General features: G+C 39.8%; 1 protein-coding gene across 4 annotated transcripts in view; it reads right to left on the bottom strand.

Moving 5' to 3' along the window:
• HMCN1 (hemicentin 1) overlaps window positions 1-15,150 on the bottom strand; it is a 184,835-nt gene that overhangs the window by 68,173 nt on the left and 101,512 nt on the right. For 3 of the 4 annotated variants that reach the window (XM_085510830.1, XM_085510827.1, XM_085510829.1), the window contains 8 exons: window positions 13,381-13,532; window positions 12,529-12,652; window positions 8,197-8,372; window positions 7,809-7,905; window positions 5,021-5,143; window positions 3,215-3,376; window positions 2,287-2,568; window positions 646-813 (listed from right to left, as the gene is read on the bottom strand). In XM_085510830.1, the coding sequence (XP_085366956.1) occupies window positions 646-813; window positions 2,287-2,568; window positions 3,215-3,376; window positions 5,021-5,143; window positions 7,809-7,905; window positions 8,197-8,372; window positions 12,529-12,652; window positions 13,381-13,532 (1,284 nt within the window). Of the gene's footprint in view, window positions 1-645; window positions 814-2,286; window positions 2,569-3,214; window positions 3,377-5,020; window positions 5,144-7,808; window positions 7,906-8,196; window positions 8,373-10,570; window positions 10,681-12,528; window positions 12,653-13,380; window positions 13,533-15,150 lie in introns of those variants that run through there. The other variant, XM_085510831.1, reaches the window with a different exon arrangement.

Genomic DNA, 15,150 nt, shown 5'->3' with positions numbered 1-15,150 from the left:
AGTCCATAAAGTTGAACCCCAGACAAGATGTCTATGTAAAATGTACTGTCTGCCAGGTACACATCTTCCACTTGTAATCTCAAGTGCTGCTAACTACATTTCCTACTGTAAACATAAAGCACCAACAAAGCTGCAGCTGCCATTCAAGTACTCTCACTTCCTCACAGTTTTGCCAAAAATGATGGTTTACCGGAACAGGTACCAAGCCCTTCCTGTTTAGGGTATTTCTTGTCAGCTGCTACTGGTCATAAAAGGCATTGGTACTAGTTCTTTGTAGGTGAAGCTGGCTTAAAGAACTAGATCCCTATGAACCATATCTGTTTTCCCCATTGTTAATGCTAAGTTTCTCCACAAGATGTTGTTATCTGACACATTTCTGAAAATACACACTGAACTGACATACAATAACAGCCAGAAATATGGCTTCATTCCATGCCACGGACCGAACAGTTACCACACTTTCGACTCACGTATGTAACAGTTGGTAGCAACTTTCCTAGTGTACATCGGCTGTTTACCAGGCACTGCAACCAATCTGGATTATGACTACAAACTTCCTTGTGTGGAATGCTCACACAACAGAAGGGTCTTCAATAAACTCCCTTTTTTAAATAAAACAGCTATAGCTTTAAATGTGTGCTGTACCTGAGAGGATTCGCACAGAGGTGTTTGAAGTGACAGGCCATCCACTCTTGAGCCACATTACTGATGGCAGGGGAATTCCTGAAGCTTCACAAACCAGAGAGATGGGATTCTTCTCTACAGTGCTGATGTTCTCAGGCAACTGAAGGTCACCAGCAATACCTGGGGGAACTATGGAAAAAAAGGAAAGAAAAGTCACACTGCAAAACAAATGAAAGTTAACTTTGCTCTCAAAATATTCTGTCAGCCTAATAAAGATAAGCTTGGCAAGTAAGGAGCTACAAAACTGAGACATTTCTTAAACTGATGAGTATTTTTTGTGTGTAACTACGTGGAAAAAATAAAATTTAATTCTACAAGTTCTTATTCTTATTCTTTAATTTAATGCCTTAAGAGCCCTAGCAAATAACAGTTTATAGTAGTCCTATCATTGTACATTACAATTTCCAATATTGAATGCAACACTATGGAAAATGTTAAGACTGATAGAAGAAAGCGAAAAGATGGAAAGAACAATTCCTCTACTAAAATAACTACCTCAAATTCATTTTTAGATTTTCTTTGCTAGGAGTAAAGGTAATTTCAGTTCTACAGATCATTCTTTAAAACTGGGCTTAAGAACTAAACATCATCCAGACTAAGCAACTTCAGGAGAGCTGAAGTTTCTTTTTACTATCCTATCCAGAACTTTGATAATACAGTACAGCAAACAAAGTTAAAAAATAATATAAATAAATAAATAAATAAATAAATTGATAATTCACTTTGGTCTCGTTTTCAATAATGATAAATTCATACATTTATTTTCATCCTGCACTGTGTTTTTTTCTCTCCCAAACCACTCCTGATTGTTGTACAAGCTTTCCCTTTTCGGTGCAAGATAGTAGACACAAAACTACTTTACAGAGACAACTGAAAGTCTCTGTGAAACCGTGGGATTTGCAAAGGAACTCACAGCTAAATTCCTGTAAATTGCTGTCCTGGTTCAGTGGCACAGTAACTTCTGCATGCCTCTTTCTCTTGGCTTTACCCATTATAAACAAATACTCAGTTCAGTGAAGCACTAAAAATCATATGCAAAACAAGTGCCATTCTGAGTTAGAATGGCTCTAATGCGGCGTGATGTTCTAATCAATCCCATTAAGTCAAATTACCAAAATGAATTATAGTTGGAGAAACCATCTTAAATCCCCTTGATAGCCCAAAACAAGAAAGTCTAATGACTAGATATATGGGCTACGCTCCCATAACTGTCCTCTGGCAAAGGCCACACAAGTGTAGTGTTGTTGGTTAAACCTTAACTTCTGCCTCCTACAACAGAATCCAAAAGAACACTTCCTTATCACAAAACTGGGCCTAACATCACACAAAACTATACTATATCCTGATTTTCTGTTCTTGGGAGATGGAGCTGCTGGGGGGATGGACTGGTATTAACAGAGACAAGATTTTAACATGTTCAGGAACAACAAAATTGGATATGAATTTCTGTAATACATCCGCAGATGGAAGTGTGCTATGTATAAAGCTTGCAATAAGTATAGTCACCATGTTTAAATACATGGATATTTATTGGATATCCTCAGGTGAACTTAAAGGCCAGCTTTGTTTCTGTTACACATGCTCCACTTTTTGCACACTCACCATGAACACTTAAATCATATTTTCTGTCAGACAGCCCTGCCACATTGGCAGCAACACAGACATAGCGACCTGTGTCCGACACCTGGATATTTCTCAGTTGAAGAAAGTGCCCATCATGAAGTATCGCTATGTCCTCTCCACTGACCAACGGACGGCCATCCTTCATCCATGTTACTGCTGGTTCTGGAATACCCCGAGCCTTGCACTCCAGGGAAAGTTCACCTCCCTGGGCAGCAACAAGTTTTGATGAGTGGCCATTACCATCCAGTATTGTTGGGCGAACTACAAAAGAAAAAGAAACACACTTCAGGATCTTCACCTGCTTCTGAACAGAAAAATAATCACGCTTGCAAGATCAGTGCTTTAGCTGAGGCAGTTATTGTGGGTCACTGCTGGCAATTCTGTTAAGAACAGTCTGGCAATACGTAACAGTTTCCCCAGGGCCGAGAAAACACAACCAACCTTTTGTTTCCCCAGCCCACATAGCTTACGTACAATTAAAAAAAAAACAACAATCAAATAGAAAAGACAACTGAAAACTCTGTCAATCCCTACAAATTTCTGAAAATCTCCTTTTTCATGGGATTTAAAAGATTTAAAAATAGCTCACTGAACTCAACACTGAATTAGCAGTAAAACCGGAAAATTTCAACTACTTCAACTAGCTGTCATCACTACTACAGTTCAGTGGCAGGAAACGCTGCACTACCCACGGTATGCTACATCCTGTAGTCACCTGTGGTCAGATGCCCTTTCTAGACATACAGGCACTTTCATGGTAAATCCAAACTGACAGTATTACAATTACTCATCTCCTCTGAGCTCCCTAGAATTGTCCTGGATTAGACATTTTGCAGCTTAACCTCACTGCACAGATAACACTTATGTAACATGCTCATTCTGAACACAATGCCTCATGGTAACTTACTGTACACTTGCAAGCTGTATTCTTTCTTTGCACTTCCAGCCACATTTGAAGCAATACAAACGTAAGATGCAGTATCAGAAATTTCAGCAGTTGAAATCTGCAGCTGCCTGCCTCCAGATAATACCCGTACCCTTCCTGACTGGTCGGCTTCAAGTGGTGAGCCTGAAAGAGACATTCTTCCAGATAAAAACGCAGAGAATGGCAACAAGCTTGCTCAGGTGGTGTGAATTCCAATGGCTTATTTAACAGTCACTGACATGCACAATTTCCATTTTAGAACTGCAATATCAGAGTTTTCCTAGACATCAGAAACTTTGTACAAGCAGATTTGGAGGACTTCTCATACTAATTGCTGACTTAACATAGAACAATTTTAGCTAAAACACAGTACTTCTCTTCATGCTCATATGCATCCAAAATGTCTTGGACATTTCCACAAATTCATCATTTTTCAGTAAAACCTGACTTCCTGTACTTCCTGTGTATGATCACCTCAGCCAGGCCATTCAACTTTGGATACAAGATACATACCTGGCCATCTGCATACTGTGTGTCATGTGGCACGTGTGTACATACTTCTGCCCAGTAAATGCTGAGCAGAACTGGAATGGTTACAGCTCAGCAAATGAGACCTTCATTGAGCAGACTCTTACATTGTTAAGAACTCAGGCTTGGCAACTACTGCCATCGTTGTCAACTGCAGGGAAATTTTTGTGACAGAAAGAGCACATCTCCCACTGATTACTCATAAAAGCTGAATTTCCATTTCCCACTATTTCCCTATGAAAATGTGCAAAAGTGATGAAAAATCTGACTCGTGAGGAACATCCAAAGTTGCACTACATTCTAAACTTTCAAACAGGTTCAAATTTGCTTTCAACCATTTGAATGTACATCCTTCAGCACTGCAGTACATTGTACAATCATCTCAGTGTGCTTTACAGGCTGCCAAGAGGCAGGGTGTGGCAAGGTATAGAAGAGACTGATACATTTCATTTTCTCTGAAAATCTTTTGCAGAAAAAAAAGAAAAAAATTTGCTCTTTCTGTAAGATGTAATTAATAAAGGATGGTGCACACAACACTGCCTTCAGACAGATAGGTAAAATTGATCAATAGCAAAAAAATTAACAAGCAGGAAGAATAACGCCTTATTTTATCTAATACTCTGTCTCCAACAGTGTCCCTGCTTAAAAGGTGCTGAAAATGCCTACTTTTGTCTACTGTTTTGTAGATTGTAAAAATACTGTCAATGTATTGCTCTAACCCTACTGCAAAAAGGTGTGCAAACTACTCCTAAATACTGAGATGAAAGAAATTTTCAGTAATCCCCCAAAGCAACTACTACAATAACTGCAGTTCCATCACTTTGCAATGTGCCACAGCTGCAAATTTCAAGAGAGATTTTGAGGATACGTTCATGTTGCAAAGATGATCACAAGCCCAGCTCCACCCCACATTACTGCACCGTGACACACAGCCAGGCCTGCTGGGATGCATAAGACTTGATCCTTTCCCACTGCACTACACAGTACCTGAATGTACAGAGAGAGGTTAAGTGCTTCATTAGTGTGTGCAAACTGTCCAGCTTTAAGTCAGCTAAGACACCTCTCCACTGCACTCCCCTTGCATGACATTAGGAATAACGACACCTAAGCCAAGCTGAAGTGATTAGAAAGAATGGAATTAGAAAACTGTAGAAAACTAGTTTTCTACTCAATATCAGAACATACCATCTAAAATATTCATAAAGAAGATCAAAATTATCATATTTGCTTTATTAAAAAAAACAGCAGATGGTCACTCACCACTCTTTTTCCAGGTAAGACTAGGTGGTGGGATGCCAGTAGACTCGCATGTCAAGCTTATCAGTCTCCCTTCAATTACTGTCAGCTGAGATATGTCATCTGAACCATAAATTCTTGGTGAAACTGAAAAGAAATGCCAAATAACATTTGAAGAAAAATGGTATTAGCCAATAGTATAACAAAACTGATCCTCATCCTAATCTGCCCCATTATGCTCTGAAAGAATTATAAGAGATAATTATAAGGAATTATATTCCCTACTGGCAATGCAAACCAGACCCTAGGCAGGGAATAACATACTTAAGAATAACTGCATCGATCACTCCTGCCCTTGAGAAGAAAATGGACCTGTTTCTGACTGGCTTTAAGTAACTTTTAAAATTCATACATAGTTTTTTCTCTCATATTTCTCCTGCAGCAACATGCTGGCTGCCAACTACAACACAAAGGACCCCATCCCCTTCAGATGCCCCATTACAGCATATCAGTCTAGTGGTTAGGATTCCTGGTTTTATGACTGCGAAGAGGAAAGGGACCTGGGGGTATTGTTGATGCTTGGCTGAACATGAGGTGACAGTGTGCCCAGGTGGCCAAGAAGGCCAATGGCATCCTGGCCTGTATAAGAAATAGTGTGGCCAGCAGCAGCAGATAGGTAATTGTCCCGCTGTACTCAGCACTGATGAGGCTGCATCTCGAGTACTGTGTTCAGTTTTGGTATCCTCACTACAAGAAAGACATTAAGGCCCTGGAACGTGTCCAGAGAAGGGCAACAAAACTTATGAGGGGTCTGGAGCAGAAGTCTTATAAGGAGAGGCTCAGGGAGCTGGGATTGTTTAGCCTGGAAAAGAGGAGGCTCAGGAGAGACCTCATTGCACTCTACAACGTCCTGAAGGGAGGTTGTGATGAGGAGAGCCTTGGCCTCTTCTCCCAAGCAACAAACAGGACCTGAGAAAATGGTCACAAGTTGTATCAGATGAGGTTTAGGACTGGACATAAGAAGGAACTTTTTGTCTCAGAGTGGTCAGGCACTGGAATGGCTGCCCAGGGAGGTTGTGGAATCCCCATCCCTGGCAGCGTTCAAGAAGCGTCTGGATAAGGAGCTAGGAGATATGGTTTAGCGGTTTTCTGTAGGTATGGTAAGGGGAAGACAGTTGGACTAGATGATCTTGTAGGTCCCTTCCAACCTTGTGATTCTATGATTCTATGAAAGCGACAGTAGAACAAGAGACTGAGCAGAAACTGGAACACAGGAAATCCCATACTAAAAACAAGGAAGAAATTGTTCTCCGTCAGAGTGACAGAGCACTGCCCAATGAGGGCATGTAGTCTATCTATGGAGATATTCAAGAACTGCCTGGGTACCTAACTGTACAACCTGCAGAAGGGAAACTGCTTTAGCAGAGTTGGACTCAGTGATCTCTAGTGGTCCCTTCCAACCCCTACAATTCTGCAATTGTGTATGCTTAATGTGGGAATAGCTCATGATCTCACATGGTAAAGCAATATCCATTCCCAAATTTAAACAACATTTCTTTTAAATAAATAATTATTCTACAATAAACACTTTTGTTTAATCATTACAAATCCTTTTATCTAATTGTAGTTTACTGAATTCAAAGTATTTCAATTAGAATATAGGGAGAAAGCAATGAGGCAGGAAAAGCTACCCAAAATTCACAGAATCACAGAATTGTAGGGGTTGGAAGGGACCTCTAGAGATCATCGAGTCCAACCCCCCTGTCAAAGCAGGTTCCCTACATCAAGTCGCACAGGTAGGCTCCCAGGCGGGTCTTGAATATCTCCAGAGAAGGAGACTCCACCACCTCCCTGGGCAGCCTGTTCCAGTGCTCCGTCACCCTCACTGTAAAGTTCTTCTGCACACTCGTGCAGAACTTCCTATGCTGTACTTTCATCCCATTACCCCTAGTCCTGTCCCCACGCACTACTGAAAAGAGACCAGCCTCGCCACTATGGCCCCCACACCTCAAGTATTTATAAACCTGGATCAAATCCCCTCTCAGCCTTAAGGCTAAACAGACCCAGTTCCCTAAGTCTCTCCTCATAGAGGAGAGGCTTTTTTTTTTTTAAAAAAAAAAAACCCTGAAATTCCATGCTTCAGCATTTTTAAAATGTCTAAGGTGAGTAAGTTACTCCAAATGGCATTAGAGTGCATAAATAGGATCTGGACACAAAACCAGTTAGAGCTCTGAAAATGCATGGAATCCCAACCTGAAAAGAAGCCTACAAAGCATGTGGTATTAAGAACCAAATCAAAGAAATTTGGAGAATACATCCACATTCTTGAAACTGTTGAACTAAAGAAAATAAGAGAAAAAAAGTCACCCTGCTTGAACATCAGCATTTATGAGTTTATGAACTGCAGAGGATTACAGTGTCTCACATCATAACTTCACTCTGAACTCCATTCCCTTTTGTACAATCAATAAATAAACAGAAGTTAAACAGATGTTTGGTTAAGTAAGATTATCATGATGGAAAGATGATCTACAATAAATGAAAATGCTCCCCGATGTTGAAAGTTCACAGTAAACTCCACAAAGGAGCAATCCCCAGAGAAAGAGATCCTTCCTCAGCGGCAGTCAGCCCTTAAGTGGGATCTCAGAGAGGTGCATCCAGGCTCCACCCCTTCCAGTAGCACAGCTGAATTGCCTTCACCTGTGCTCTCACAGATGACTCATTGCTTGTGTCAGGTAGTCAATCAGAGGTTCAGGCCATGATCAACAGTTCCCATGCACCCATTCCTGAAATAAGCTTAAAAAAATCTTACCCCAGACATTGACGTTATAATTCTTTTTAGTTTTCCCAGCAACATTTGTCGCTTCACAAGTGTAACGGCCGGTGTCCTGTACTTGAGCTCCTTCAATCTAGGAAGAAAACAAAAACCTGGATTTTTTCTTACACTGTTATATACGAAGGTTACAGGGTGAAGCTGCTCAGGTTTAAATTTTTATGCTTACACCTATCTCCCTAATATAAGTAACAGTACAACTCTTGCGTAATCTGTATTTAGGTGTCTGCTGTTGCTCACTCAGCCCTATGCACTGCTTTGTTGCCCCATTAGGGCTAGTGCTATTCAAGCTCTAAAAACACCTAGCACCCTCCTAATGGGTACACTCCCCACAAAGTTCCTGATGCACACTGACTGCCCAGCTTACCTTCAGCACACTTCCATCTTCAGAGATGCTAAGACCCGGTTTCTTCAGCAAGGGTCTTCCATCTTTAAGCCATGTCAGCATGGGCAGGGGAACAGCATTACTCTGGCAGAGCAGCTCCACTGCCTGGCTGATGAGCACAGAGACATTTTGTTCCTCTCCCATGATGTCTGGTGGAACTAGAATCAGAAAAAGAGGCCTTTGGGTATTGTAAACTTCCCATAGTAGTACATACTGTAGAATTAACAATTCTTTGCTTAACAAAAATAATATGGCAGTTGCTATCTTTTTGACATCCAACTTAGGTCTCCTTTAGATATCAATAAGCACCAGAAATTCCATTATCTAATCCTCAGTAAGATGTAATTTACCACCACATGATTGTCCATTTGTTTTCTGTGGTGTTTCTAGCTAGTTACTGCAATTGTTTGCATTGAGCATTCTATTTAAGTATGTACAACAGTTGCAGCAAGAGCCTCATTATCACACATTTCCAAATTGCAGGAGAGAAAAATCAGCTTTTGGAGGAAAAGTTGTCTATGTAGAAGACAAAAATGCTTCTGGGCACATTTAAATTGCAGTCTATAGCTATTCTTGAATGGTATTTAAAAAAAGTCACCTCATAATTTCCCCCCATTTTTAACATCAGCGGTTTTTCCAAAAACAAAGCAATTAAGAAACAACTGAGTACTAAACTTTGAAAATCAACAAGTGTTCACAGCTGGCATTGAAAAGAACTCCCTAAATCAAGGAGGAAACATAACACTAAGATGACGACATTAAACATTAAATTTAAAAGATTAATGACTGAGAACTGCTTGCTACACATGGTATGCTATCATTATTCGTAGCTGAACTGAGTGTCCTTTGGTAACAGCAGGCTGGATCACAATCTGATGAGATTTTTAGTCTACTGAAGCAGCTGACACTTCACGAGTTTTAAAGTATTTCAGCCCAAGACACAAACCGCCTTGGAAAATGGTGAGATGGGTGCAGCAGGCCATCACGCTGCTTACCATCAGCTCTCCACTGAAAATTCCTTTTCCCAGATTAGAGCCAGTGAGACAGAACTTGGGAGCCCTCATGATAAACGTAGTTTATCTCATTTAGTTAACAGCAAACTAGAACTGGGGTGCTCAAGCATGATCCAGAGGACAACTCTTGCTAGTGCTCTTAATGAAAGATACATTCTTAAATCCTTACAGCATTTGATACAGATTCCCCTTCCTTTCTTTCCATTTTAAACCAGAAGGCATAGTCACTACAAACTCAATTATAAGGCAAACTTTAGGTCTGCAATTAAATACTTGCAAAATCTAAACTCTTCTAGCAAGAGTTACTTCATCTAGTAACATGTGAGCTTTTTATACTTTTTGTGTACTAAGACTGTTCACTTCACCCAATAAAATGTTGACCAAAACCAAATAGAAAAGCTTTTATTGCTGCAGTTCCCTCACTTTCTAGCTTAGTAATCTGTTAGTTCAGCTGCCCAAAATATGTGAGTAAGAAGAAGGGAAGCAGTGGGACCATTCATTAGAAATACTCTTGGCTTCACTTTGAACAAAAAGATATTGAATTAATTAGCACAAAGAAGATTACAGGAAATCCCAAAGTTGTACTCAGCAGACCATCAAGACAGTTGTCAAGACATCCTGAAAAATAACACTAGCAATAAACCTTTGTTTTTCTTGCAACAAGAAGTATTCATCAAAGCAGTTTGGAAATAATTTAGAGCAAATTCTGGTCTCTGTGGACAAGAAATGTAGTAACTGAAAACAAATCTGTTTATCTTTCTTTGCAGAACTCACAAAGATTCTTTATGAGTATTGTGGAACTGAACATTGGAAGCTGATCCACTACTGCAGAAGGTAAATTTATTTCCAAATAATTCTCCACCAACTGCATTTCCCCCCAGCTAAATGAACTGAAATGCATGTAAAAGGAAACTGAGTTCATGAAATGTGGAAAGACAGACACTAGATCATTTGTTTATGAATGAATAAGATTTAAAATTAATCTAATTATGCTCATGGTAACTGTATGTTAAGTCAGGTTGTTCCAACTCTTAGACCAGCTTAGTGCATCGCACATTTCTAACCACCTCAGATCCAACTGCATTCCAAATTATTTTCCTCCTGGGACTTCTTAATTAGATTATTCATACCAGATTAAGTCTTTTTGTGGCTCTGTGACAGCCTCACTCAAGATGGCCCTGCAGAAGCTCAGTAACAGTAAAATTACAACAGTAACTTTACATATATAACCTCTAATCATGTCTTTTCATCTCTTCTAGCTAAAAGGGACAGAGATTCCAAAACCAAAGGAACAGTAAGTAGATCCATGCCACTTCTGCACTTACGTATACAAATACACTTACCCTCAAACTCCAAAAGGTACCCTGATATTCCTTTCTGTAGATGCAAAATGTTATATTCAAATTTAAACCTGAGTTTGCTGCGCCAAAATCCTGACTTTCTCTACTGCCTCTTGAAGATGCAAAAAGTAGCCATGACTCAAGTCATGAGTGAATATGCTAACCGCAGTGCCTTTACAAAGCCATAATCAAAGAAAATAACCTATCCAGCTGTCTCAATTAGCCTAAGAAAACATGCAGTCTTCTAACTCATAAGATTTCCAGAATTGTGCTTACAGTTGTTATACAGTTAAGAGACTGCCAGATCAAAAACATTTTTCTCCAACTAATCTAAAAGTCCAAAAGTTTCTCTCCACATACAGTACTGTAAGATTTCTAAAACTGCAGATCATTGTTCATCCTCATTTTACTGGTGTACAGAACATTCAACTGTTGTGAAGGACAGAACTGTTTTTCTTATTTGTCTCAAAGCTTGCTTCGTGAATGATAAGACTCTGACTGGCAACTGCTAACTATGCAGGAGAGTGAATGATGGGTGTCATCATGACACAGCACCTCTGCTCATGATTGCAAGCAGGACAGGCAGTCTATCTCAGGGGTGCGGCTTGGAGGAGCTGACCACTGCGAAAGGTGATAATGCTTGTGCCTGGCAACAAAGGCACCACTCCGTTCTGGCTTATCTGTTGGGCCAGGTATGTCACACCAAACTAAGGAGAAAAACAGCCTCACAGAAATGGAGGATAAAAGGCCCTCACTAAACTGGGGACTTTGGAGAAAAACTCCCAAAGACACCTTTGACGGAGAATTCCCTGAGGGGAAAATCTCGTGGGAAGAACCCCGGGACCGGCTTGCTGCAGAGCTCCCTGGCTGTCTCCCATCCCCTGAGGTGATCAGACGAGTTCCTGAGATCCACGGACCTATTGTGTACCTCGCTGGACCCACGGTGGTGACTATCTCTTTCGCTCTCTGCAAAGACTCCTTGCTTACATTTCCTACTTTTCCTATCACCTACCTTCCCTTCCCCATCTCCCTAAAAACGGCTAGGACTTTAATAAACTGGTTGGACCAACATTTGAACCGTTGCTTCTTAATCTCACGCCGGGTATACACATATCAAAGAACCTTGCCTCCCTCCTACAAATTGGAGTGAGACAACTGTCCAGGGAAACTTTAAGCTTGCTACAGCTAAACTCCATGGCTATTCACCTGACAGCACATTATGCTCTTTGATATCTGTACTTCACTAGTGATCTTGAAGAATAAAAAATATAAAAAAACATCTTATAGAAGCTGCAAGAAATCAGGAGGAAGAAGGAGGACAGATGAATTTACATGAGTGCAGTTAAAAAGAATACAGAATCAACTGCTTGGCACAATTTGGAAAACTGGGAAAGCACAATAGCTAAAGTGATATCTTTCTTCTGAGAAGAGACAAAATTATCTTGTTGGGCTCAGTATAACGTCATGATTAGCACTAAAAAGGACAATGCAATTTTGGCAAGTGGTGGCTTGCAAGCAAGGGCCTGAAAATGGAAAGATTTTGAGCACTGTGTGGCAAATTCACATTAACTCATTAAGGTTCAATAAAGACTACTGAGCTTTCACCCCCATGACAGCTTTTGTATTAGGGATCAACGTATAACTCATGCAAAGACAAATATGCATTTTCTCCTATCATTTATAAATAAGCCTTTGTGTACACAACTTACAAATTCATTGTTGCAGCTACATTTCTTCAAGGACACACAGAACATACATACTTCAATACATCTGTGTGCATACATATATATTTATTATCTTTATTTTTTACTTACATACATGTACACACAAACATGCGTCCTGATATCCTTGGCTTTCATTATGGATTGGAACAACTTATCTTTAGTGTTACCAAACATTTGGACCACTAAAGCTCCATGAAGAGTTTTCCTCATTCAAGAAAAATTGTCAGGAAAACTCACCATAAACTCTGAGATCTATATCCTTTTGGCTTTCTCCTGCAGCATTCACTGCAACACAGGCGTATTTTCCTGTGTCACTTATCTGAGCACTAGTCAACATCAGGACTCGGCCTCCAGAAAGAAGCTGCAAAAGAAATACAATATATTTAGTATGTGTGCTTTGATGTAAAGCAAAAACATGAGAACGATTAGGTTTTATTCCAAAACAAATTACTTGCTTTGCCACTGATTTCCACCATCTATATTTTACCTACACTCTTTCCTGTACTGCACTGTTCATCATTTTGCTTGCAAAAGCAAAAGTCTGGCTTTATGCAAATCATAGGAAACTCCTGAATTTAGAATTCTCTGCAAGATACTGACATATCCCTCTCTGACTAGCTTCAAACACTGTCACATTTTCTGTCTGTGCCCAAAGTAACCCACATACTGAAATAAGTTTCAGCTCTCATCTTTCAGATAATAAAAATAGCTTTCAGGAAGCAACAGTGCCTTATTATTTTGATTCAGAACCATCTCCATCTAATTACTTTTAGTAATGAAATATTATGCAAACTTAGACTCTAAGGATCTCTTCAGTGCAGTGGTCCAGTTTAGTCTTCTTGCCAGTCAGTGAAAAACTTGCTTATGGAGACTTTTACTTAGTATGACATTAGTTGGAAGGACCACCTTATTTTAATATATACATGTTGAGCACATTTTGCACAGTAATTACTGTAAGCTTGCAATAATATCCCAGAGCAAAAAGCCTTATACTCTCAATATTGAAACCTCCAACTTTGTCTGTATCATTAAATTGCAAAGACTTTAGAGGCCCATACCAAACCAAACGGCAGGATTTGAACCCAATACCTGGAGTCCATTGCTAAAGCTGGAAACAGGACTGCCATCTTTTAGCCATGTCAGGATGGGTGCAGGGATGCCTCTTGCTTCGCACTCCAGTCGCACTAGATTATTGACCACTGCTGTCACTGTGTCACTGCTGTCAGAGATTGATGGTGGGACTGAAAAAAGAAAATAAAGCTGGAGCAGCTACGTAAGACTTAAGATAAATCAAAGTAAAATCCAATGGGATGCTTACATTTAGAACTTGCTTCTCTTCCTGCAAGGCACTGTGCTGCTGAAAGATTTCTAACATTAGCATTACTGCCATTTGTTTGCTTTGTGCCAAATGCTGCTCTCACTTACATAAGCTGTTAGATAACTTAAATGAAACTACTGTGAGCAAGGTAAGTAGGATCGAGTCTGCTGCCCACAGAACAGCTGTGACACCCAGGAACCAGAATCTCAAACCTGAAAATATTCCCTCAGACTTTTATAACGTTCCATTTAGACCTCATGAAAGGCATTATCCATGGTGGAGATTAATTAGAAAAGTTTATATGATAAACTCAGTAAACCAAATATATACACAGACACAGAGTAATAAATCAGTCTTGCAGAAAATACACTTACCAGTTCAATCTGTACAACATCTGCCTGTCTAATGATAAAAATAATCTTAACTGAGCATACAATTATTTTAAGTGTAAGGCCTAGTAAATTTTGTAGAGCTATGTTTACAAGGGAGACAGGAACATACCTGAGATTTCCAGTACATTTATTTTGTTATTTCTGTATTTCTTCATGAGCAAACAAGTGTGGTCATAGCACTGGCATATATTTACAGTAGAATAAAACAGCTTTGGAATCAAAAAGCTGTTTTCTGCAGACATTCAATATTTGCAATGTAAGTGTTAAAAAAGAGAGATGTTTCGTTTATCAGGAAAATCAGAACAATTTGCTTCTACCACTTACAACGTGGTCATATACCTGTCCTTTCACTATCAATCACAAAAGCTTAATGCTTGAAGTCACTCCTAGAAAAAGATGAGAACAGTGCATTCTACTAATACATATCTGACATGAGAAAAAAAAATGTTTTTTTCTTTTTTAATCTTTAATGAAAATAAGATGCATTAACAAATTCAGCAGTCTCTCTACCAGCACGCAGCTCAGACTACTCGTTCTATGACAAATTTCACCAGCAGTAGAAATCCCAGGAAACATGCAGGTGTGATTTTATAATCTTTCTTCTATGTACATCCAGTACCCTCCATTTCATTTCAGTAGCATCTACTGTTCTTAAATGTTAGAAGAGGTTCAAGTAGTGAGAAAGAAGTGCAAAATTCTTATTACAATGTGTGAAAGACAGAACTGTTTTTCTTTCATTGTCTCAAAGTTTGCTTTCGTGAGGCCTTTCTGATGATAAGACTCTGACAGGCAACTGCTAACTATCCAGGAGGGTGAATGGTGGGTGTTATCATGCCATCCCTGCTTAGGACTGTAAAGATAAGCAGGAACAAGACAAGCAGTCTTTTCCAGGGGTGCTGCTAGGAGGAGCAGACCCCTGCAGAAGGTGGTAAATCTTGTGTCAGGCAACAGAGACCTCCAACCCTTGCTGGCTTATCTGTGGGGCAGGAATGTCAGAAAAGTTAGTTTTAAATCTTTTTACAAAGAAGCGTTTGTTAAGAAGAAGAAAAAAACCCCACCGAAATGGGGGATAAAAGGCCCTCGCTAAACTGGGGACTTTGGAGAAAAACTCCCAAAGACACCTTTGACGGAGAATTCCCTGAGGGGAAA

This window comes from Coturnix japonica, chromosome 11 (genome assembly GCF_054131305.1).
Source record: "Coturnix japonica strain WE chromosome 11, WE-NBRP24, whole genome shotgun sequence".
NCBI lineage: Eukaryota > Metazoa > Chordata > Aves > Galliformes > Phasianidae > Coturnix > Coturnix japonica.
The sequence above is the reverse complement of the archived record's forward strand: the minus strand, read 5'-3'. Positions and strand labels throughout refer to the sequence as shown.